This window comes from Rattus norvegicus, chromosome 8, assembly GCF_021556685.1.
Source record: "Rattus norvegicus strain SHRSP/BbbUtx chromosome 8, alternate assembly SHRSP_T2T, whole genome shotgun sequence".
Lineage (NCBI taxonomy): Eukaryota > Metazoa > Chordata > Mammalia > Rodentia > Muridae > Rattus > Rattus norvegicus.
The window spans coordinates 88,575,258-88,600,553 of NC_141541.1; the positions used below are offsets into that span (position 1 = coordinate 88,575,258).

A 25,296-nucleotide genomic window follows, 5' to 3' on the forward strand; every position below is an offset into this window, starting at 1 on the left:
CTGGATGTGGGTGCTGGGTCCTCTCTGTAAGAGCAGCAAACCCCCTTGACTTCTCTAGCCCCACATCAGCCCTCTTAACTCAGAATGTATGCCCTTCCTTTTTTATTATACAAGAATATCCTGTTGGAATTATTTCAATGATTCTCATCAGGGCCCTGCTTTTTCCTCTTAAACATTCACAAGTTGGATAAAAATATTTCCTGCTGCCAGTCACAGCATGAGTCACTTTAGATTGTTAACAGCTTCAAGGCAGGTCCGTTCCTGGTTGACATGAACACATGTGAAGTTCAATATTGATCTTAGATGGACCTGTTGGACCTGCAAAGACAAAAGTATGATAGTGTGTGCACTAGTCTTCTCTCTCCCACCATAGCACCCTGAGAGGTCTCTTGTAGATCAACAGGAGGAGAAACAGGAGCAAAAGCACTAAAGAATGCATGGTACTTTATCTACTCTCTTTATGCAGTGGTTTCAAGAAACAGAAGAGAATAAAAGACATTAAGAACTAGTGCAGACATCCATATATAATGATCAGGTTTTACACATAGGTTGTGTCAATGCAGTGGTACCATTATTTAAATTAACTATATACTCTATAGACATTCTGGCCTGCACTTTATTTGTTTGGGTTTTTTTGTTTGTTTGTTGCTTTTTATACTTTTTGATGGTGTATGAATCAAAGTCAGGGCCTTACACTTGCCACGTGGCTGGTCTACCACTGAGCTATACACCTAGTCTATACATTTTATTCTGTTTTTAAAGTCAACAAATTTCATTTAAAATTTTTTATTACAATTAAGAGACTACAGAATGTCCAGCCCTAAAGGCAGCATATACAGTGTAACACCCTCCCAAGACTCGGGGATCATGGTGAAAGGAGGGGCAAAAGGAGTATAAGTGTCAGAGACCTCAAGGGGCTGTTGTCTTCCAGACAGAGCAGAACAGCTGCACCTGTGAATTCACAATGGCGTGAGAGCATGTGTGTAAGCCCAAGATAGAGCAAATCCCAGCAGGAAGAGGGGAGTTAGGCATATGATCCCTCCCCCAGCTAGAATGCTATTGCCAATTATTAGCTTCTAGGAGAAGAGACAGTTTCCTCTAAGAGCGCATGCCTAGGTAAGTCTGTCACTCGCCAGTGCATGACCACACATCCAAGAATATCTGGGCAGCACAAGGTGATCTTGATACAAAGTTGAATAAGTAGAGAAGTGGGGTGAACCATGGAAGAATTGGGAACCCTGAGTATGATTAAGGCATATTGTATGAAACTCTCAAAGAACTAATAATTCTTTGAAAGAAAAAAATATGACATTTATTTTCTTGTGTGTGTTTGTGTATGTGTTGGGACTCAAGCTCAAGCTATCAGGTTTGGCAACAAAGCCCTCCTCCGAGCCATCTCCAAGCCTGACAAATTTCATTTTTAACACTAAGCATTTGCACATAGTAATCATATAAGTTAATAGATCTCACTGTGGTGTTTCTGAACATGCCCAACATGCTGTAACCACACCTGCCTTCTACCATGTCTTGCTCTCCTGATTCCTTAGTTAGAAACATTTTACACGATGAAATGATGCGAACTAGAAAAATGCACCCGACAGAAGCATATCTCTTACCTTTAAGGTTTTAAATCACCAACTACAAACCAGCACTGATGCACGGGTGAGCAAACTCCTTTTGCTGAGAAACAGGAAGATTAAAGAGCAAAATGCAGCTGAGGTACGGATAAAGATATCTACAGCTTCATTTCAAAATATGAATTAGAGGCCAAAAATGTCAGAGTTTGAAATCCAAAAAAAATTTTTTAAAATGTTTGATATGAAAAATTCTCCTGTTGCTAAAGAATGTATGCCTCTTCCCTTTATCTATGAAACAAGAGTCTTTTCCTAGTGCTTTCTTTCAACTCGGACTGCCAGCATGACGGTGATACGTTATTTCTTTGGCATACAACTTAGTGACTCGGTGTGATTTTTTTTTAAGTTTTATTTATTTATTTTATGTATGTGAGTACACTGAGGCTGTCTTCATGCACACCAGAAGAGGGTATCAAAACTCATTACAGATGGTTGTGAGCCACCATGTGGTTGCTGGGAATTGAACTCAGGACCTCTGGAAGAGTAGTCAGTGCTCTTAACTGCTGAACCATCTCTCCAGCCCCCTCGGTGTGATTTAAAATCATCAGCAGTCAGTGTTTAGTAAAAGGTAGAAACTTTTTTGAACTCTTTATTGATTCTTTGTGAATTTCACATCAAGCACCCCAATCCTACTCATCTCCCTCTCTCCTCATATCCATCCCCACCTCTCCTATCTCCCCACCAAAGGGGGTGGGGATATCTGGTTGTGAAAGCTATAATGTGTTACAGTGTGTCACAGTGTGTCCCACAGTATACCCTCTTGTCCATACTTCTCTGCTTGTAAATTGTTCATTGCAATGACTTGTTGGTTTGGTACAAGGCACTATTAATACTGGAACCTCACTGGGACTCTTGGATATCTTGTTGTTGCCCTGTGTCATGGGGATCCAACAGCCCCTTCATGTATTCCAGCAGTTCATTGAAGAGGGTAGATGTTGGGGTGGGCCAATTCAAAGCCCTGGATCTGGGCCTGAGAGGTATCTTGAGCTGGTCAGCCCACCAGCTCACCTGCACTCATGGCACCATACCACTGAAGGGAGTTCTCCTGCCTCCCCCTCCCCTGCCATGGCTAGCCCATCCAATACCACTTCCAGCAAGGGGCAGAGGGTTAGAACCAGCTCTACCACTCTCGTGACCTTAGGCCTGTCCTGTGCTGCCCAATCAAGGTGCAGGGCTGGAGCGTAGGGCCCTCTCTCCCAAGTGCTGCAGCTGGTGAGGGGCAGGGCCAGGTCTCATGAGCCCAGGGCCAAGTCTCCAGCCTGCCACAGGTGGTGAGGAGCAAGTAGGGAGAAGGGTATCTCTCCCTTGTCCTTTTCACTCCACAGGAAACAAGTGACAGGGCCAGCTCTCTCATGCTCACACACTTGGGGTCTGCTCACCAACTCCTGCAACCAGGGCCAGCTCTACTGTACTTCCCAGGTGATAGGCAAGGCTATTCTCCAACGTACCGCAGCTGGCTAGAGGCTGGGTCAGCTTTCCTGTACTCATGCCACCAGAGCCAGCTCTAACACAAAGTCATCAACACATCCCAGGGCGGCAGCTCAGACCAGGACTCTGCCTGACCTTGATGGTTCAGACACCTGTTACTACACGGCCATGGATCCAGAAGTGGACCGCCCTCCACCATGGCATCACAGAGCAGAACACCACCATGGTCCCAGGTGGCATCACTGGGTAGAGATGCTCCCTACTACCCTCAAGTCTCCAGTTCTGCCTCTCTTCCTTATGCCCACATCCTTCTGCTTCTCTTTCTCTTCCATTTCTCCATCACTTACTTGTTCCCCTTATTGGCATCTGGGCTCTCTGAGTGTCTGGATTGTCTGAAGAGTGGTCTCAGAAGTGCTATGCTCTGATTGTCCATTGTGGTATCAATCAGGGGTCATCTCAGGCATGGTCTTCCTCTCCAGCCCTGTGCTGCACCTTTCCAGGTTCCAGGTCATCTGTCTTGGGCTCACTTCTGCCTGGAGCCCCAAGGTCCCAGGTGGCATTCTTCTAGTCTCCAGCTCATTCCCACTGGGCCATGCAGACCCCAGATAGGGTCTCCAGCTTGCTCCAAGCCCTGGGAGCCAGGCAGGTCCCCCATGGTGGTGGACTAGTGTTCCCCTCAGGCTTGCTTTTATCAGGGAATAATAGACTACTAATTATTCAGATGTTCACATGTCAGAACACCAAGTGTAAACAAAGCATCTCTCCTCTCTGTCACCTACTGACACATATGTGACACAGCATTCACAGATATAACACCAGGACAGGACAGAGTAGAGTTTTTTAAAGATGATTTAAGAAAAGAGTGTGCTAGCCCCCCAGTCTTTAGGGAATGATTGTGGAGGAAGAGACTATGTGTTGGGAGCGATGTCCTTGAAGCCCTCCATTGTTGATGTTAGAATTAAATATGACTAGGTTCATGGAAAATCCCCAGCCAGATAAAGAAGACTAATACAAATCTGGTGGTCAAAATAATAATCATGTGATAAAGATACCCAATGTGATGACCTGTAACCTTTATGATAAAAACCAACATCCTGCTGACTAATAGATATGACAAACCTGTGACCTTTCTGACAACCTGTCAACATCAGCCTACTCCCTGACCACACGAATATTGTGTCCTTGGCCTGCGTAAATGTTTCTTACTTTCCCTCCTCCCTCTGTCATCCATGTTATGGTATACATTCAGCCTTGGGGAAAAATAAAATTATCACCTTGATCAGACTCTTGTCTTGGTGTCCTTCTTCATGTCCCTTGTCCCCCATTCTCTTCCAGGTACCCCTCAGACCCGTCGTTTACAACTATGAACTTCAAATGTGCTGTGCCTTACAAAGACATGCTCTTGGCAAAGTCTGCTTAAGCATCTGAGCCTATTCTCTCCTCAACCCATGCAGAAGGGTGATGATTAAATGTGCAGATCCCACCACACCAGAGAGCAAGGAAAGGAGTTGAATAGCAGGCAGCATGCATCCCTCTGTGTTCCTAAGTGTGGTGGGACGTGAGCAGCTGCTCCAAGCTCCTGCTACCTTCAGTGCCCTACCATAATGGAGTGTACCTTGGACTATGAGTCAAAATATCTTTCCCCCAATTAAGTAGCCCTTTTATGAGCTGACATTTTACTACCATACACAGCTCCTTAAATTGCTTTGTTTTTGTCAGGATTCTTTGTTTTCGCTTTATTGATCTGTTTAAAATGGTTTAGTTGTATATTTCTGACGGTCTTGTTAGATCCTGAGAGGGGAAGTGAGACAGGAAGCAGTGGTAGGGATGGACACCTCAGGCAGTGAATGAGCACAAGAACATACTCTTGGGAGACAGGCTGCATGAAGAACAAAGACTATTTAAACCTTTGGGGAGTGGGTAGGGGTCTTTGGGAGAGCGTACAACATTGGCCAGAGCCAGGGTGCTGAGAATACCTCATATGCATAGGCAGATCTTCACATATTGCAAAGGAGTCCATCCTGGTTGCCAGGCTACATAGCCTCCTCTGAGGGACAAAGGTTGGCATACTGGGATATGCAGGACCAGGGCAGGGCAGGAACAATCCTACTCCTGTCCATCTTAGATGGAGATGTGTAGGGTTTGGACACACCTTGACTCCACTCTTGCTTCAAGGCTTCCACACTCCCTAGCCCCACGCTCCTGTAGACTAGGCTCCTCTTAGCCCTCTGCCTCCCAAGCGCTGAGATTCAAGGAGTAGGCCACCACACCCAGCTTTGTTGGGGGAGTTTTTAAATCACAGCAACAGGAAAGAAACAACAGCTCTGGGATCTGTAAATGTCTTCTGAACTTCTCTCCTCACGTGAATCTATGATACACCACCTCTCGCTCTGTACCCAGGACTCCAATTCCTCCCTAGCCAGGACTTTTCCCTCTGCCCTAGGCTCAGTATCATCTAAGGGCCTGCCAAGGATGGATGCCTTGGCACCAGCCCTCTGCTACATACAGGTGGCTACTTAAAGTCAGATTAATTAGCAATTGGCACTGGAGAGATGACTCAGAACGAGAGTACATACTGTTCTTCCAGAGGACCGGAGTTCAAGTCCCACAGTCATCATGAGCAGCTTAGGAGCACCTACAACTCAGGCTCCAGGTTAACTGATGTCCTCTTCCGGCCTCCACGGGCACTGTATGCATGTGCACAAACCCACTCACAGACACGTGTGTCCACACAGTATAAAAAATAAGACGACATATCTTTTTAATTGGCATTAAACAAAAGTCAAAATACAACTTCTCAGCTTAATTAGCAACATTTCAAGAAACTACAAAGTCACATGTGGCTAGTGACTACCATATAGGTATAAAATATTCCTGCCTTCATCAGGAGTTCCAGTGAGTAGCACAGGTCTAGTTCTTGCCTGAGCTGAAGCATAACAGGGTTCCAGACCTTGGCAAAAGTGACTCCATGGTAGAAGTACCATTTAAGCCTAAGATTCAGCAGCACCATAGACAGTACCACCAGCCACAACGAAGACCTAATCCATCAAAGTTCGTAGTTCTCTAAGTGTAACAACCTTGCTTTTTGGCTTCTATAGTTCCCCTTCTGGCAAACTGTCCTTGTTAACTGAAGTTTATCAACCAGAATATAGTTTTTGTGTGTGGTTAAAAGATCACCTTGAGAAAGGCTCACAGTTATACTAGAATCCCAAACACCCAGTGTAGTAGCCAGCTGACTAATAAAGACTGTTGGCTTAAATCCATATCCGAGCAGTCTTCTCTAGTGGATACTCCACAACAGCACACCTGGGAGTGCAGATGTGCACTTGATGTCTCCCCTGGAAGGCATTCTAAAGTCAGGAGCCCATTATGTTCTGAGTCTATTTAATATGTTCCTTCCAACATCGGCATATACCCTGATTTTACTTAAAATTGGCTCCATACAACAAATACATATATATAAAACACATAATTGGGGGGATTTTTGCATCGATAATTAGAATATTTGGACAGAGTTTGTTCATTGAAATGACTTGAGATCATTTTCACTGATAGAAAGGTGGGTCACAGAAGAAAGGAACTGTCGTTGTCTTTACATGAGTCTCCCTACAGAGTTTTCTCCTGTCCGGATCCCACCAAACAACGAAAACATTTTGTGAGATATTTTCTTTATTAATATGTCTTTCCCCACACTTCACACTCAAACCCAAGTTCTGCTCTGTACCGACAGTGAATATATTGTCCTCACTGCAGACTCTGATCATATGAGGAACGCCGAACATATTCTGCCACAAAAGAGTGAAAAACAGACAGAAGAGCTCTTTGTCAAACTGCAGACAAGACCCGCCACAAGATTCTGGGGCTTTGTAGCTAACAAAAGGTCAGATGTGGGTCTTGGTTTTAATCAGAAGGCAGCCTGCCCTTCTGCCTCCTGAACCCAGCAAAGACATGCCATTCTCAGCACACCGATCATGTCAGTGGTGTGAGATTTCACTGGGTCCCTTGCTCAAGGTGACCTCAGCCTGAGACTCGAAAGATGAAGCAGATTGAGAGCAGGTGAGTCATGGGGTTAAAAAGCCAGAAAGGGTAACCAAAGTCGAGACTTCAGAAGCACAGAAGTTCTAGAGGGGGCCCCACCTGGTGACAAATGGAGCTCATTTAGGAAAAGAAAAGCCATTGCCAAAGAGAAAGGTGATGTATGGCATCCCTTCGAGATGAGCCTGCTGTGCCTGGCTGTGCTAAGTGCTGCCATCTGAGGGGACTGTCCTCGTCTTCAGTGGAGTATGACAGACAGCTCTTTTTAAAGATGGCAAAATTGGGGGCTGGAGAAACGGATGAGCAGTTACCAGAGCACAGTGCTGTAGGGAACCTGAATGAATTTCTCAACACCCTCATGGCATCAGGTGGCTCCCAGTGGCCTAAAACTCCAATTCTATAGGATCCAAGGCCTCAGGCACCTGTACTCAAATGCTTGCACACAAACACATACATGTAATTAAAGATTACCCTCCCCACAAAAAAAAAAAAAAAACAAAAAAAAAACCAAGATGATCAAAATCGACAACAAACTAACCAAGCAAACAAACAAAAACAACCTTGGGATTATAGCATGTGTGGTTGGAAATACTATTACATATCTATAACCATTAGCAGTAATGGAATAGCAACATGATTTTGATTATGATACTTTTGCTTTAGATAATTCAAATGTCTTTGAAGATGTGAAAACATCAATCTTGGGCTTGAAAGGACAGCTCTGCTGATAAAATTCTTCCAGGAGCATAAGCACACACACACGTGCACACACAACACACAGACACTTAATCCATGCATATACTACATATATACACTAAAAGTTGATCGTATAAATGCTTCACAGGGTGTATAACATTAGAACGATTTGAGACTATCAATAACAGATAGACTTACAATGGTAATATATGCTCAATCCCTTTCTAGTCTCTCTGTCCTTTAAAGTTTTTTTGTTATTTTGTTGTTGTTTTAAGGGTTGTTTTTTTGGGGGGGCAACACAATTTAAGTCTATAAAACATAGAGAATGTGTATAGGTGAGATTCTATGATTTATGCATAATAAAATCATGCAAATTCCATGGCAGAACAGAGGCAAGTGTTTAGAGAGTAAGGGATTATAAAAGACTTAACAATGAAGGTAAGCCTTTGGTGGTCTCTAGATACACATAATCTGGTTTTGTAAAAAGTGCAGAATAATACACTACAATTTCCCAAAAGACCAAGTTTTGTCTTGCAAGTATTCTCAGTGTGAAAGAAAAAGATCCATTCCCCATTGGGATGGTGATTGTATTTGAGTTTGTATTAATGAGTGTGGGTCAGTGCTGTGGGATAGCATACGACCTGCCTATTTGGATAGGGATGGCCATTTAAAGGAGCACTAAGAATGCCTTTTCATAGCTAAGGATTAGATAGTTAACAGATTGTCCCACCCAGCCTGAGCAATTTCAATTTCAATCTAATAAAGATCAAGGCTGTCACACAAATTCTTAAGTAACAGAATGACGTAATCAAGACGAATACTTTGGCCAAAGCCATCTGTGCAGTCATCTGCTGACCTGCTGTCCCCAGCTTTCATATTTAACCAATGATACAGACTTGTTCTCCATTCCAAATCTGCCCTCATCCTGGGTTTCGACATTCAATGGACGACTTAGTCAACATCCTAACTTCACCTTCACGCCAGTAACTCCAAGTACTTTCAAGACCACACTCAATACCTTATGTTGGTTATGACAGCTTCACCTCAAAGCCTGTGGACAAAGAGGCTACCCCCAGTCTCTCCAGCCCTTTCTTGATCATTCTCTGTTGGCCTAATCATTCAGCTCAACAGCTCTCCCAGGCTGGCTGCTCCTCATCCACACTCTCTGCTTTCCGTAGCCGCTCCAACCTTTAACCCGCAATTCAACACCACGAGCTGTGTCTCCTTTTAAAAAGGCCAGTTACGGCTGCAAATGCAGTCTCACTTTCTGTACAACTCTAAATTCTACTCATAAGTGGCCATGTTATCCTTGACAACCTTCCTCTTACACACTGGTTCTCAACCTTCCTGATGCTGTGACCTTTTAATGCAGTTCGTCATGTTGTCGTGACCCCCCAACCATAAAATTATTTCATTGCTGCTTCATAACTGCAGGTGACCCACATAAAATATTTTTGCTACTTCGTAACTGTAATTTTGCTACCGTTATGAATTCTAATTCAGATATCTGATATACAGGATGTCTGGTACTCGACCCCTGTGTGAAAGGGTCATGTGACTCCCAGGAGGTTGCCGCCCACCAGTTGAGAACCAGTGGTCTTCTAACACCTGGCCCGCACCTTGGGCAGTGATTCAGTGTGTGCTGGATCCTCTTCAGGACGCCTGATTAGCTCATAGCACCTGTCAATGGACCGGATGTCACTTTCCTTGAATGAGAAACTCAGGCCTGTGAGGGAGCTCTTTTCATTCTCTTGTCACACAGAAGATGGAGGATTTTCCTCCATTTGAAGACCAGGATCCAGGTCAGCTCCCACATTATGACTTTTGATTCCCTTTCTTCTGTCTCCTCCAAGATTCTGTCACCAGTGATCTCTTCTCTGCCTGTGTTCTTGGCATTGCTCCTTTCTGGTTCTGTATCCTCCTAACCTATCATAAAGTCCTTTAATCATTGAAAACCTTCCTTGGCATGTTTCCCCTCTAGCTGCTATCCTTCCTCTGCTTTCTTCCCTCAAACTTATCCAAGTCACTTTGTTAGCCAAGGTTAGTGATGACAGTCTCACTAGAAGGTAGGAAATCCACCTTCATACACCAGGGACTGAACAGAGGCCTAGACTTAGCATTTGAGGGCCAAGAAGCAAACCTTCAAAATTCTACCAAACTTCTTCGTAGGATTTAGCATTCAAATCACACTGTTCATCTCTTAAAGAAAGCTCAAAGTAGAGAAAAGTAATGTGGTGGTTTCAAATAAGGAGGTTTAAGGTGTGTTCTAAGGGCCTTCGTTGTGTGAAACCCATTTTGCTGCTCAGCTAAAGAAGAAAGAACTTAGCCCCCTCCTCCACCATCACAATGTTCGAGTGTGTATTTCAAATTTAAAATAACTCTTATCCATTTTCTTCTAAATTCCTAGGTTTCCAAGAGATACCACTCTATTTCTTTAACTTCCCTCCCTGCTTCTCCTCCCAGACAATAAGCTTAGAGTTGTGGGGGATCCTTCTGGAAAACATTTCCAGTAATTCAGTTCATAAAGCCAAAGAGAGCTCCAGTCCTCCCCAAGCAGAGTTCCTTGTCATCTGACTCCAAACTCTCTGCTCTCTGACACCTCAAGCTGAGAGAAGGAGGGTGATAAGTTTGAAACATCCTGGGTGTTTGCACCTCTCCCATAACAATGTTCCTCACATACTGTAAGTCAAACTCTAACACTTAAGTTCTAGGGATGAATGGACTGCCTTGGTGAGGAAGAAGTGCAGAGAGCGGGGTTCCCTCCAGTAGAGGTGGTAGTAGAGATAAGCTAGTGAACCATATTAAAGAAAGTGACTAGGCGTTCCAGAGAGCAGAGGGCACTAAAGTCCTTATGCATATCTTACTGTTTCATAAACCATATTTGAGATATACCACCTTCTGCCAGTTGCCAAAGGCTTGAGTTTTTCTCAGTGTGCCACTGACCGTATGATTTAGCCAGCAGATCATGAAAGCCAATGGTATTGTGAGACATTATCTGATTGTGCTATCTGGTTTTCTCTGTATCTCTGCATATGCAGGGCAAAGAGAACAAAACAGAACAACAAAGGGAGAAATAATGAGATCCAATCTGAGGGAGTTCCCCCATCCCTAAAATGTATTGAATTGGATATGCCAAGGGAATTTACAATGTAAAATGCTTTTTTGAGTGAAGAAGAATAATGTATTTACATGCTGGCTTGGACTTCCTTTATAAGAATGCCCTTTTGCCAAGTCTTTCGTATTGTGGATTTTATGATGAGAGTACTGCTTCCTTTGAAGTTTTGTTGGTTTTAGCAAAGCCAAGTTGACTGGATTCTTAAACGTGCTATTTTAGAATAAACACAAGGAGAAATGAATCACGGAACCCAAGCCTTGGTCTGGGTGTACAGTTTCATTACTTTCAGTTCAGTCTGGGAAATATGTCACTAGTTTTTCACCCAGAAAGTAAAAAAAAAAAAAAAAAGTTCCAATTTACTAGAAAGCACGTGTTGCTGGACACACAGTCAAGGGCAGGACTGTAGTCACAGAAACTACCCTAGAGCCCTGAGGCCAGGACCTGTGCTGAGACAGCCAGCAGTGTACAACCGCTGAAGTGTGGCAGTGAAAAATCTGAAAGATGCTCTCCTCTAACAGACCTCGTTACTGTCTTATTCTCTCACCCTGTAAGCCCCCTTTTCTGTCTATTACTCTACTTCCTTTGGCCTATCAACCTGGTTTCCCTCTCCCCTACCCCAAGGCCTCCCTAGGTACACCACTTCACTGGACACCAGCCAGTGAGTAGCAAACACAAAACCCCCAGATTTGCACAGCATCCAGCATGTAGCCTCTCGACTGGTCCCTACTTTTGATATTTGCAACACACCAAACCTTGGGCTCTGATCTCGTTCTGTCCCCCTGATGAAAAGGAATCCTTCAGCTTATCTTGCTTCAAAAAGTATCTTTCCACATAATGTCTTTGCTTTGTGGGTTTCCGTATGAATTTACATGGAGGAGGTTCTGGAGATCAAGAGTAGATACAAAGATCCCGAAACTCAAATGTCAACTTTCTCCAGAGTGCAAGTAATAAGATAGGAAGGGTGTTGGACTGTATGTGAGGCAAGGAGTTTAGCTCTATAGCAGCTATGACTAGAGGGTGGATCCTCCTTGGGCTCGGAGCATTTCTGTTTGTAATATGGAGATGAAGGAGTAAGGCATCTCTAGTTTGTATTACAGTCCCAAAATTATATAGAACTCTGGGAGGTCATTTGTGGAGTAAGGGCATTGGACTCAGACACAGTCAGCCTCTAGACAGGCTGGTGGCCAATGGAAATCTGGGCAACAGCACACCAATGGCTCCTTGAATCTTGAGCCATCCCTATAGTCCTTCCCAAAGCACATTTCTGTAGGCATAAGGTCATTGTGTACTAGGTCAAGATTGTCCTTTTACTATTCAAATGCTGATTTCTCTATCGCACTATCTGGTTTTAATCCAGAACATGATGTTGTAATGTTTACGTCAAGAATCTCCTTTCTTTGTATAAACAACGCTCACCATTTATTCTCTGCCTTGTCAATAAAGTCTAGAAAAGCCAATCACTAAGCAAGAGAGAGAATAGGGTGGAGCATCTGGGAGGAGAAAGGATTCGGGGAGAGAGTGAGGCAGGGAAGATTCTGCCAGAAGGAAGGAAAAAACCCATCACAAAAGTTCAGTTGGAGCCTGGAGGGCCCTAAATGCAAGTATTGTGGTTGGGAGGTAGCAAGATTAGATTAGAGGATTAGAATATAATTATAATGCCTAATTGCTGTGCCTTTAAATTGTAAATAAATCTTAGTCTTTCTGTTTCATTTGGGAACTAGCTAAGGTTTAAGAAAAACTCCTACCATATTAATTTTCTGCATACATATATAATACTATTGATTATTACACATTCCCACCTCTTCTCCCAGCACCAGCCTTTCAGGCAGAATTCTTTCCTTTCTCCCATCTGGTCTGGTAAGCGTAGCAGACTGCCAGCCCATTTTCATCAGCCCACTCACATTTGCTAGTGGGACTAGCTTCCCACTGTTAGCCACAATACCCACCTCCAATGTGCTAGAGTTAAGAGAGGACACATGTCTACTACAAGACCATGTGTAGTCTCCAATATCTACTATTGTCTAGTCTACAATATCACTCTCCTCTTAAACAGATTGAACCTTGCGAAACGTCCATTTACAAAAATGTTCACAGGTGCCTTTGCATGAGCGAGTGTCATGGTTTGCTTGTGACGTAAACCTTGGAACTCTGTGAAGTCCTGGGCCCTTCATTTCCCCTTCCCTTCACTCCTCTCCCTAACAAATGACACTGTGTACATTTTATTTTTCTTTAACTGCCTAGGGATACATGTAAGGGAAGCATCCACTGTAAGATGTTTCAAAGAGATAAATGAAAACACCTGTCTTTGGGACACCTACTTTCCTCAGGTTCCCTGGAGTGTGAGTGTATCTTTTGCACAACAATCTAGAATGACAGTCAGCACCACTAAAACCACATGAGTGACCTTACAGAGTCCACCGTGATGTAACAGCCTTCTATAGGGAGAAGTGTCCGCAGAAGTCACAGATTCACAGTAACCAGCACAGCTGAAATGAGGCAAGAAGATGGCGTTGCTCCAAGAGGCACACACATACTCTCACTGTACCCAACCATCAGGTACCCCTGGGCACAGCCGGGGTCATCATTCAACTCCATCCAATAAATGTTACTCAACCAAATGAGGACCACACTTCTAGGAATGGTGACATTATACTTAGTAATGGTTGTGTTCTGGGTAGTTTTCCTTTCGCTGTGAAATTTAAATGTGATTTTGTTTAGTTGTATTTGTATTTTTCAAATATATAAATATATATTTGAGTTATATGTGATTTATATTTTTATATTTATATTTTATATATTTGTATTTTTCTTTACCCCAGAGGCTTCCTTATCTGAACATACACACACAGATGGGGAGAGGAATGAAGTAACCATACTAGTTAGGGGAAGACTGCGAATCTCCCCTGTACTGCTGTAAGGCAACAAAGGGCTCACTTCACAGAGTTGCTAGTATTTCCTTGGAGGCTTCTGCAAACTAACAAAACTAACAAAAGCTGAAAACATTAACTCCACTCTTAAGTCATCCTGTCCTATCGCTTCTCAGCCTTTTGGCTATAATCAAGTAAAGTCATCCTGTCCTTGAGAAACAAGTCACTCTTCCCTTACTGTCAGAAATTCAATTGTCTTAAGTCCACAAGTTCAAGAAAATTTAAACTGTTTCCTGAATTTTCCAAAGCACATACTTTACTGGGATAGTCCAGGCCCATGACTGCCAGAAAAGCTGAAGTGGATGGACAGAAAGATCACTGGACCGAGAGCCAAGATGCCTGAGACGAGATCTGAGCAAACCAGATTAAGGCTCCTACCCTCAGCTTCTTCGTTTGTATAACACAATTATTCTGCCATGTTACCAACATCGAGTAAGGTAAGAGACTTGAAAATGCTTTGGGAAACCATTCGGGTTCTTCACAATGTGCTCGTCTAGTCACTGTGCCTCGACTCCTACGGCATGACAGAACACTTTCTGAGTTACAAAGACATGAAACCATGAAGCGGAAAGGCTGGTTCCTACAAAGCTCTACTTCTGTTTCCCATTGTCCCTCCCTCCTAAACAAAGCACAAAAGTACTTATGCAGCGCATCATTTTCCTGTCTCTAACATTTCCAAATCTTTCCATCAGAGCCGTGTCCAAATCAGATAACCTCTTTCTAGAATCTGTATTAACTTATTGCTGAATTCTATCATGACAAAACTTTGTTTCCAGAGAAGCTGGAAGCTGGAGTTAGGACTTGCTCATGTGTTGCTCTTTAAACAGATACTTGTTTAGTGACAACCTGTGCCAACATCAGGCTGTAGACATAAATAAGGATGATAAGCCCCCCCCGCCCCCGCCAGTGATGTTCTTGGTCCAGTGAGGGACAGGATGATATTTCTTACTCTCTACGCTGGGAACTAGCAGCACATGAGCTGAACACATCTGACTCTACCTGCAACTCCCCTTCCATGATACTCAGGAGCTGGATGAGGTCCTCCTTGGATAACTCCACAGACTTCTTAGTCTTTTTCTCACTTTCTCCAGATGGTTTGAGGTGCCTTTTGATAGTTCCGGAAGCCATGACATCCTCCTCCTTCCGATTGGCCTTGTTCTTTTTTGCATCTTCTGAGGGGCCCTTACCACCATCACTGCTGATGATGGAGGACTTGGGGCAGGAGACATGCCCGTTAGATGAACTTTCTCCACCTTGATTTCGTGATCTCATTCCCACCTGCAACACAGGAAGAGAAACGTTCTTCATCACCACTGAAAATAATTTTGTCTAAATACTTAGAAACTTAGCTTTACAACGTAACCAATCAAGAGTGAAAGAGCATTCCCCCCCATCAGCTCCCTGGTGGCCTTGGTGAATACAATTTAAAGTTTCCAAGAAAATGCTTGGTTAGTCTTCAGGGAGAAGAAAAAACCAACTCAAGCCAAGATCAAGACTGGTACCAACTGTTCTCAGTCACACGCATCTCGCCAGATAGAATGGCAATGTACCTAGAGATCTTACCAGGCACTTAATTAACAGGATAAACACAGGTGTGAGTTCTCAAAACTCCCAACCAGGAATCATTCAGATGGTCAAGGCTATCAAAAGCAATAAAAATTGTTGCAGCCCAGTCAAATACACGTGACCATGACTTCTAGGATGGGATCCTAGAACCCCAGGCACAGCAAAGAGAAGGAAGGACGCCTGACCAAAGCAGAGATAGCAGTCATCCACGAGACACACATTCTGCCTCACTACTGCAGGTTCACTCCATACTCACTAAGATATCAGCTATAGAGGAAATGGCATGGGCTATACAGAACTAACTTTGAAATAACGCCAAGAATCTACATAAAACCACTTAGAAGATTCAAACTTGGAGCATCGACAGGGGTGAAAATCATAGAGAAATCCTAGAGAGGACAGTGCACAGGACAGGAAATTTTATTTTTCCATAGTTTCTTTTTCCAAGGTGAGATCTCTGTTTCAGTTACTAACAGTGATAAGAGAATAACCACCCCCCCCCAAAAAAAAAAAAAAAAAAAACGGAGAAATGACCAATTTCAAAATAAAAAAATTAGATGATATTTTCTGGAGAAGTAGAAAGCCATAGCTAAGATATATACATACCACATGGGGAGAATGTTCCTGTCATTATATGAAGAACGGTACAATAGAACAGGAGCAACTGCGATGCTGCAAACCAACATAGCTGGCTCAAAAGTTAGAACTGAAGTCATAGACGAAAGCACTAATAGCCTGGGGCCATGCTACAAAAGTTGCCTAAGACATGAAATTCAGTGTGTAGCAGGTGGTCTATGGCGGTTTGAATGAAAATGGCCCCCAAAGGCTTATATTTTTCAATATTTGGTCCCCAGTTTGTAGCTGGATTTTTTGGCTACTTTATGGATTCCTATTTCTACTGCCCTTCTCCACCCTTATCCCTTCCAATCCCCCAACACTAGGTAGGAGAGAAAGAAGGCTAGAGGGGAAAGTGGAAGTCAATGTCCTTAGACTACTTCCTGCTGATTGGGGCATTGGACTCCTTGGGGCCAGTCATTTGGGTATCTGCAACTGGCAACAGAAGAAGCAGCAGTGGCTGCAGCCCTCTTGGGGCTCTAGCATTTTTATACCCTCTCAAGAGTCCCAAGAATTCCAAATGTCACACACTCACAAAAACCGTCTGCAGCTGGCAAAATCACACCCCTGCCAGACCACAAGGAAAATCCTAGTCAGCTACTGTGGACAATCTGAAGCAGCCCCATATCCCACACCTGGGACTGAAACAAAAACATATCCCCAAAACATTTCTATGTTTTTAAAGAAACCAAAATTCTCATTATCCTAGTTAGTGGAACTGTTTGGTAAGGATTAAGAGGTGTGTCCTTGTTGGAAGAGGTGTGTCTCTGAGGGGAGAGCGAAGGTTTCAAAAGTTCATGTCATTCCCAGTGTGCTTTCTCTACCTTGTGCACTGAGATGTAACTCTTAGCTGCTGCTGGAGCACTGTGTCTGCCTGCCCACATCCATGCTCCCTGCCAAGATGGACTAGAACTTTCTGAACTGTGATCCACAAGTAAACTCTTTCTCCTCTAAGTTGCCTTGGTCATAGTGTGTTAGCACAGCAATGGAAAGTAACTAAGATGTGGCCTTATTTAAAATTCTCAGTATAAAACATTTTCTCTGGAGGCAGATAAGCAATGGGATTTTCGTTATTTATTCCAAACACAATGACTTTGTTGTTGGAACAGAAATTCCCCTTATGAAACTAATCATACTTCAGGAACTAAGGAAAGCTTTTTAAAACGGATTTTTACAACAACTAAGTATGCAATCATGGTATGATATCTCCTTTCTTTTTCTTTTTTTTTTTCTTTTTTTTCGGTGCTGGGGACCGAACCCAGGGCCTTGCGCTTGGTAGGCAAGCGCTCTACCACTGAGCTAAATCCCCAACCCGATATCTCCTTTCAAATAGTGACTATTCATTCCTTCAAATGAATATTGAAATTAACAGCTCATGTCCTTCTTTTAAAAGGAACTCTTATAAGGAAATGGACCCTTTTATGGGTGAGAGCGCTCTACAAGTATAAACAATATGAACTGAAAAAGCATTCCTTGATACTGGAACACTGTTTTCTGACTGACCCAGTGATTACTTCTCAATTTTAGAGACTCTTTTGTACTTCTCTGGTAAACAACAACAACAACAACAACAACAACAACAACAACAACAAAATGATGTTATTTTATAATGGAAACACTTTGGAGCATATCCGCTGTTCATTATCACAGTTTATTTGTGAGCTAGCCTAAGCTCCAAGATGACTTTAAAAAAGAAAGGAGGTGGGGCTGGAGAGACGGCTCAGCACATGCTACTCTTGCAAGAGGACCAGGGTTCGGTTCCCAGCACCCACAGGGGAGCGTTTAACTACCTGCAACTCCAGTTTCAGGGTGTCCAATGCTCCCTCTACACAGACAGCAGGCATACATATAACACACAGACATAAACAGGCTAAACATCCAAATGTAATTTAATTTGGAAATGAAAAATAAACAAAGGCTTTAAAAAATAAAAATAGAAGAAAGAGGGAGAAAAAATGAAGGGAAAGTCAAGAAAGGAGGTGCTACCCCAGAGAATTACTTTAAGCCACTTTATCGTATCTTATAGGGACTAATGTTTCAGCAAGGTACCTCCTGCCTTATCATGGAGAGATCCATGCCATCTTGTTTCCCACAGTTTCTGATCCCTCTCACCCACAGAGCCTGAAGCACTTCACACACAGTGTAACATCGACTCTTACACCCACCTCCAAGAGCAGATGCTGCTATTCTGAGACTTGCAGGTGAGGACAAGAGGTGAAGATATAAACTATTCTTCCCTTGTTTGCACAGCTGAGAAGAGCTAGGGTCTGAGTCCATCTCTGATGGTGGAAATCAGAGGATGAGGAAAACACCAAAAGTGCTCATGAAATAATGTTTTCTTGGGATGGTCAGTGGAAACAGAGAAATGTGTACATGTGTTCTCCTCCAAAATTCCTAGAGTAACTGAAATTAGTTTACTAAGGATAAAACAAAAGCATCCATTTTTAAACCAATTGACTGCAGAGCTTGTAAAACGATGAACTTCCCAAGACTCTTCCTGAGGTACAATGTGACGGTCAGTTCTAACAGGTACAGCATGTTATAGAGACAGGACATAAAGTCTGAACAGGGATGAACATTACATACAGGTGTACTGTTTTAAAAGCCTCAGAGCCAAACAATAGCACACATTTAATGCAAAATCCAGTCCAGCGTGCTTAAGGAGAACAGGCAGGTGGCAGGGCAAGCATAAGGAGCCCCACAGGCCTTCATTGGCCCACAGCAAGTTAGAAAACAAAAGGTTGCCTTTGCAGCCTTCCATGGCATGTCTCAAAAGAGGTTTTCCCCCAGAAAACGGTAGGATACACTGAAGATCCACATCAAGTTTTGCGGACATTGTTTGAAAATCGGTATTACGTGGACACAGATTGTTCTGTTTGGCATAGTTAGCAACCATATTAACGTACTTCATTAAATACCTTATGTTTTGTTTCTTAGCAACCTAACAGCAACACAGTGCATGGAATTTGCTGAATAGAGTGGGAAGAGAAAGGAGGGGCTGAAGAGCATCCTGAAACTCCTCCTTTTATCTGTGGCTCTCCCTCCTCTTCATTCCTGCTACCTTCCACACTGGGCAGTACCACCCTGTTCTGCCAGATGGGCGATATCAAATGAATTCCAAAACATAAATACAAGTCCGTCATTTATACCGAAATAACAATCATTTCCACAGCATGTGAAGAAAGGCTGGAGAGACAGTTCAGACCTAAAGAGCATTTGCTCTTGCAGGGGACAGGCAGGTTCCCAGTACCTGTGTCCTGAAGCTCACAACTGCCCAGCACCGCCCTCTCATGGCTTCTGCAGTCACCCCGACCCTCACCCCACCCCCACACAGTGCACGCATGCACTAAAATAAATCCTCTTTAAAAATAAAGAAGAGGGGGAAGGGGATGAGAGTTTAGCAGCTAAATGCCCATTCTTGTCCCAAGCTTCCGTGACCCTTCCAGACCTTAACGTTGAACTCGCCCTGGCACACCCAGGATTGTGCTCCTCTGTATCAGGCACTCCTTTTCCTGTTGCGATTCAACTCTGCTCAAAACACTCCCTATCCTCACCGCCAGCAAATACTTCTTTTCTGCCCAAGCTTGGCTCTTTCCTATGCTCATCCGCATCTCCAAGCATCCAACCCCTGTCTCTTTCAGGTTTTATTTTCTCTACTCATACTTTCAAGGGCCTATCTGTCTGGCACACAAGATGAGAAGCCACAGTATCATATGAATGTATATAATTATATTTTTCAATTACTTCATAGAATTATAAGAAAAATGCCTAATACACAGAAAAGGGAAACCCTGTCACTGCACAGAGGTTTACGCTTTACAGGGTGGCCTTATGAAAGGGGGTGGGGTCAGAGGAGTACCGACATCATCACAGACCTGTCCTCATTCTTTCTTTCAAACAGAAAAGACAGAAACCCACGTGCCTAAAGCCAGAGGCAAAGGCAGTCACTGGTTCTAGTTTTGTGTCCTCTGTGAATTCCTAACACGTGAAAAACCAGTCAAACCACCTACCCCTTCCTCTGAACCACCAGGCTACTTCCTGTGTGCATCGCCGATACTCTGTTAAATCTGTTTATAAATATCCCAGCCCAGGAAACATTTGAGCGTCCCAGAGAGATTTCCATCTTCGTGATGCTCACTGTTTACAAAGGCTCCTGGGGTGACCCTAAACGTGACACTTTTCCCCTGGGTTTGTCCTACCTGTTACCATGGTTTCTTCCTTTTGTCCTTCACATTCTGTACCACAAGACCTGTAAAGTGAATTTTTTTGCTTCTCATTGTGCACATTTTTTAAATCTTTGCAATAACCAGGTTTTTTAATTTTAAAATGTTTTTCTCCTGCTAAACCAGATCTAGCCAGACAAGCTGAATATTCCATTAAATAGTCTTATGAAGCATTAGAATTTGGAGGATTCTTTGAGCCTCTGCACTCATGTTGTAATAATAATAATAATAATAATAATAATAATAATAATAAACAAAAACAGCAAAGAAAACACAAACTAGGGCAAATCAGAAAAATATTATTCCACCCTAATCTACGACTGTACTGAAATGCTTTGTGAAATTCTGTTTAATGTGCCTCAAGGAGGATAGCATCAGACTGACCTATAAAAGTTTTCTAGGAAAACAAATTCTAAAAACTAGCAAATGACTGGGCTAGAGAAGTGCCGTGGAGTGAACCGTGGGAGTGGAAGAGAGCACAGTATACGTGGAGTGATGACGGACGGCAACCTTTCCCAAATGCTTTAAAGTCCCCAGACTGATTGTTCGCCACGGTGTCTTCTGTGCTGCTCTCTCCACCAGCCGTCGCCCAGCGCCCAAGATCCTTCACCAGAAACCTTGAACTTCCAGTCTTGTCTCCCATACATCCCCTATGTTTGTCTACTTGTACATAGATCTGTCTCTATCTACAAATCATAGCATCATTTCCATAGTTGCTCATGGGTCTAGAGAGAGGCTCGGCAGTTCAGAGCATCGGCTGCTCTTTCAGAGGACCACATACTGATTCCCAGCACTCCGGGCAGCCACATCCTAACTCCAGGTCCGGGGAACTCTTTCGCCCTCTTCTGGCTTCTAAGGGCACTGCATGCACCCAGCACTCAGACAAACTCGCAGGCAAAATACCCATACAACAAAGACAATTTTTAAAAATTGTCCATGAATATTTTCACAAAATGATCTACTCCCAACAGTAGGAGAAAGGGACAAAAAGGGGTCATATGAGGAGGAATAGGAGGAAGAATTTGCAACATAAAATACATATTTTAAGAAAACTTAAAAAATGGTATGTAAGAAATTACTAATTTGCAATATTATTTTTAAATAAAGGTTTAAAATGTAAAGAGACTACCTTCATACTGTAAATTGTTTTATGTTGATGTGTGTGTGTGTGTGTATGTACACACTCGTGTGGGTAACACACATGTGCATACATGTCGGAGGCTGTACTAGTGGTATGGGGGTATGACATTGGAGATAACTCTGGGAATTGGTTTTCACCTTCTATCATGTGAGCCCCAGGGAATTAATTCAGGTCACCAGACTTAGTGGCAAGTGTGTTTGCCCAGTGAACAATTTCACTGGCTTTACCCTTGTGCTTTTTACACCTCTTCTGACAAGTAACAAGAACGATACTTGTCGCACAGCATCTTTTGGGTGTATTGTACATACCCGGTCATGTAGTGGTGTGTCGTGTGTATTGTACATACCTGTACACATGTACACATGTAGTCGTGTGGGAGATAACAGTTGTGGGCACATGCCTGTGGAGGCCAGATGTGAGCGTCAGGTGCTTCTTCATTCCCCACCTTATTTGTCAAGCCAGGGTCTCTCGCTGTAGCTCAGTGACTCCACTAGATGGGCTGACCAGTGAGCTTCAGGGTTCTGTCCTTCTCCACCCATCCCTTAGGGGGTCCCTCTTTTCTATGCACAGCATTTACCATGAAGGCCTGTGACCCTGCAGCCTGGGCATCACATTAAACCTCTTCTGTTCGCTTACAGCATCTATTACAGGGGATTTGGGTTTTGTTTTCCTCCTTTGACATAAGCAATGCCATTATCAAGATATAAAAGATAAAAACTCATCCGTTTAGTTACGGAGTGATAAATACAATAATGGCGGAATGACCTCTGCCATGTTTTTCATATATTTCCAACATCAATCATTAATTCTTGATTTTTAAACACATTTTGAAATATATTTATTATACGTACATGTGTGTTTTGGGTGGGTTCCTTTGTTTGCATGTTTGTTTGAAACAGGGACTGCTTCAAGCTGGCTTAGAATTCGCTATGTGGTCCAGGAGGGCTTCAAATACTAAAGAATCCTCCTGGCTTAGCTTCCTGAGTGCTAGGATTACAAGCGTGTGCGTTGTGCCGGCTCATAGAGTTACATTATTATAAATCTGAAATCAGTTACCTTAGGCATAGTATACAATCAATAATAACTGTTTGATTATATACAAAAGGCAAGACTCTCAAATGTATATGATTAGGGTCCTTTTAGTTTTCTGGTGAATTTGATTATCTTTCCCTACTTGAAAAAAAATCAAGATAAACAAAATGAGGGATAGTTATTTGCACATATCTAGGTCAGTACCTGAGAAAGCCTTAACTAGAACACAAGGCAAGCTGGATTTTCTAGATACAGAATCTGAACAGCAGCTTTTTATCCCGAGGTCAGAAACAATGATGCAAAAAAAAAAAATCACAGCCATCCTCCCATGAGCTGAAATACAATTGCAGGATATACAAGCTCCCACAGCCTCTCTCAGCAATGCTTGAAGTAAAACTGCACAATCTAAGAAATGTTTTTTCTGTAATTTTGACTCTTGTGATAACTTTGTTCTTCTAAGACCTTCTAAGACTTCCATAGTGTGTAAGTCCCCACCCTGGGTGGCGGGGTAGGTGTTCAGGCGATGTGGAGGCCCGAGGCTAAGACCAGGTGTCTTCCTCAATTACACAGACTCAACCCCAGACACTAAGCTAAAAAGCCGGGTCGCTGAGTCCCAGGGATGCATTTGTCTCTGCCTCCCCCAGGCAAGGGTCACAGACAAACGCTGCCAAGCCTGACCTTTAATATGGGTGCTGAAGGTGAAACCCCAGGTTCCTGGGCTTCCACAAGAGCTTTACAGAGTGAACGATATCTCCAGCCCCTGCATGAGTCTTTCATTTTCAATGGACCAAAAGGGTAACTTTACTATCACAGTCTTAGCATGTAGCTTTTTAAGTCATAAAAGTCACAGGCACACCACAGGCATAACTGTTATGACAACTGAATATGAGCCGGACCAATCTTTCAGTTAGCAAAATGAAAAAAAAGGAAAAAAAAAAGAAAGCTCCAGTTTCCAGATGAGCTAATTATTCTATTAAAATAACTGCAAAATTTCACATTATAAAAATGTTTGTCTTATATGGAAAACATTCTTAAAACAATTTTATTCCGTTTTCGAGAAACATGAGGCAAATCCCATTTGATAGCCGGCATTAGCCATGTTAGTGGAAGGAATGGTGATGTCATCGCTTCATGCTGACAGGGGAGAGAAATGAGAAACTGAACTGACTCCCCCATGTGTGTGCTGACAATGACTCCATGCCTGCCTGCCACATGTCAGGTGTGTTCCCTTGTCTTTAAAGATGTCTTGCTCCTCAAATCCTTAGACTATTCTTTTTAACATGAAAGGGGTAACTTCGTCTTTTGTAATGTAAGGAAATGTCTATTTTAAACTTCCAGGTTCTGTCTCTAACTGTCCTCTAATATTCCTTATTTTAGATTAAATAAAAGTTAGAGGCACCCAAATTTGAAGCCAAACAGAGCTAACTTAGAAGCCAAAGAGGAAGAAAAGTAAAAACTCACTCCCGTTAATATGTGTGCTGTGAGGGTAACCACTATCTTAGATATTGTCTTAGATATTGATGATGTTTACCACTCTGGGACTAGACCAAGAGTCTGGCTTCTTTGTCAATTAACCAATCATCATAGACTTAATTGGTCAGAAAATGCAAATGCTGGTTCATAAAGTTGGAAAACTCTGTGATACACTAATTAAGGCGCTTAAGAATTAACCATGTGTAAAATGTCATATCACAAGACAGGAATTTCAGGTCCAGCAGGCGTCCAGGAAGTACGTAGGTGCCACCACCTTTGCAATGGTTTTTGACAAAGACATTACTGGCCACCGTTCGTCCCTACCTCGAAGCCACCCCACCTCAGCTCACCTACCAACCCCACGACCTCACGCATCAATAGCGATGGAGTTGTGTGCCCACCTGCCTACTCCTCTCTGCCATTAACTCTGTGGAACCAAGAGGGCTGTCACCCTTAATCTGACACATGTCGGCCCCCAGCCACAGGTTCCTCATCTGTAAAGTGAGGATGACAGAGTTCAGCTACATTACCCACTGTAGAGTGTGAAGCCACAAGCTTGGACTCTCCTTGTGTGTGCGAAGGCCCTTCCCAGGAGCGTTGTGGCAGGAATCCCACCCTGCGACAGCTTAACATCCAAGGTTTCAGACACATGTGAAGACTGACATATAGGTAACCAGGAGGGAAGGGGCGCTTTATGTTCTGTGAACATCTAGGACTGGGGTTGGCAAGCTATGTCTGCAGTCAGTAACTATGTTGCACTTTGCAGGACTATACGGCTTCTGGTACGTCTCCTCAGCTCTGCTCTATGCAAGAGGCAATCACAGACAGCATAGAAGTCATCAGATGTGACCCTGTCTGGTCTCTAGCCCTTAGTTTGCCAAACTTGGTCTAAGCTGTAACAAACTTGGTTGATGGGTTCATCTAAGCTGGACAGTTTCGACCCATTTTCATTCTGTCCCCAGCTCGCTGTAATTTGAAAATAAGAACAGAAGTGAGAGAAGAGATAGGGCAGCAGTGATGCCCTCTGCCCCTCCCCTCCTCCTCCTCTCTCAGATACACTGCTGAAGAAATGAACATAAAAGGAAAGGAATTCCCATGAAGTTTTATGGCTGAAACTCAAGAGGATCCCCACTGGCACTAATCTGTGTCCTGAGATATGCAAACGTATACTCCAGATTTAGCAGTGTGTGCCTTGAGCACTGCTAGGACTTTCTGAGAGACGGAGAAGTGGCCAAGTGCCCAGTACAGCTGGACAGCAGACAGGAGAGGCGGCTCGAGTGAGAACACATGAATCATCAGGGCGGGGGGCTTTCAAGGTAGAGCGCCAACATTGGGGTTGAAATAGAAGGTGCGAGGCGTCTGCACCGGTAGGGGTTAGGATGGAGAGAGATGTCATGAGAGAGAGGTACTC

The 25,296-nt window shown here is 43.3% G+C and overlaps 1 protein-coding gene and 1 non-coding gene across 8 annotated transcripts in view; both read right to left on the reverse strand.

Moving 5' to 3' along the window:
• Positions 1-25,296, reverse strand: part of Filip1 (filamin A interacting protein 1) — a 161,033-nt gene that overhangs the window by 83,075 nt on the left and 52,662 nt on the right. For all 7 annotated transcript variants that reach the window (XM_087560481.1, XM_087560482.1, XM_087560483.1 and 4 more), the window contains 1 exon segment: positions 14,835-15,113. In XM_087560481.1, coding sequence (XP_087416607.1) covers positions 14,835-15,107 — 273 coding nt within the window. In that variant the 5' untranslated portion in view covers positions 15,108-15,113.
• Positions 3,760-3,892, reverse strand: LOC120094506 (small nucleolar RNA SNORA17). Its single transcript, XR_015628344.1, has one exon. It is a non-coding gene; the product is annotated as a small nucleolar RNA SNORA17 (small nucleolar RNA).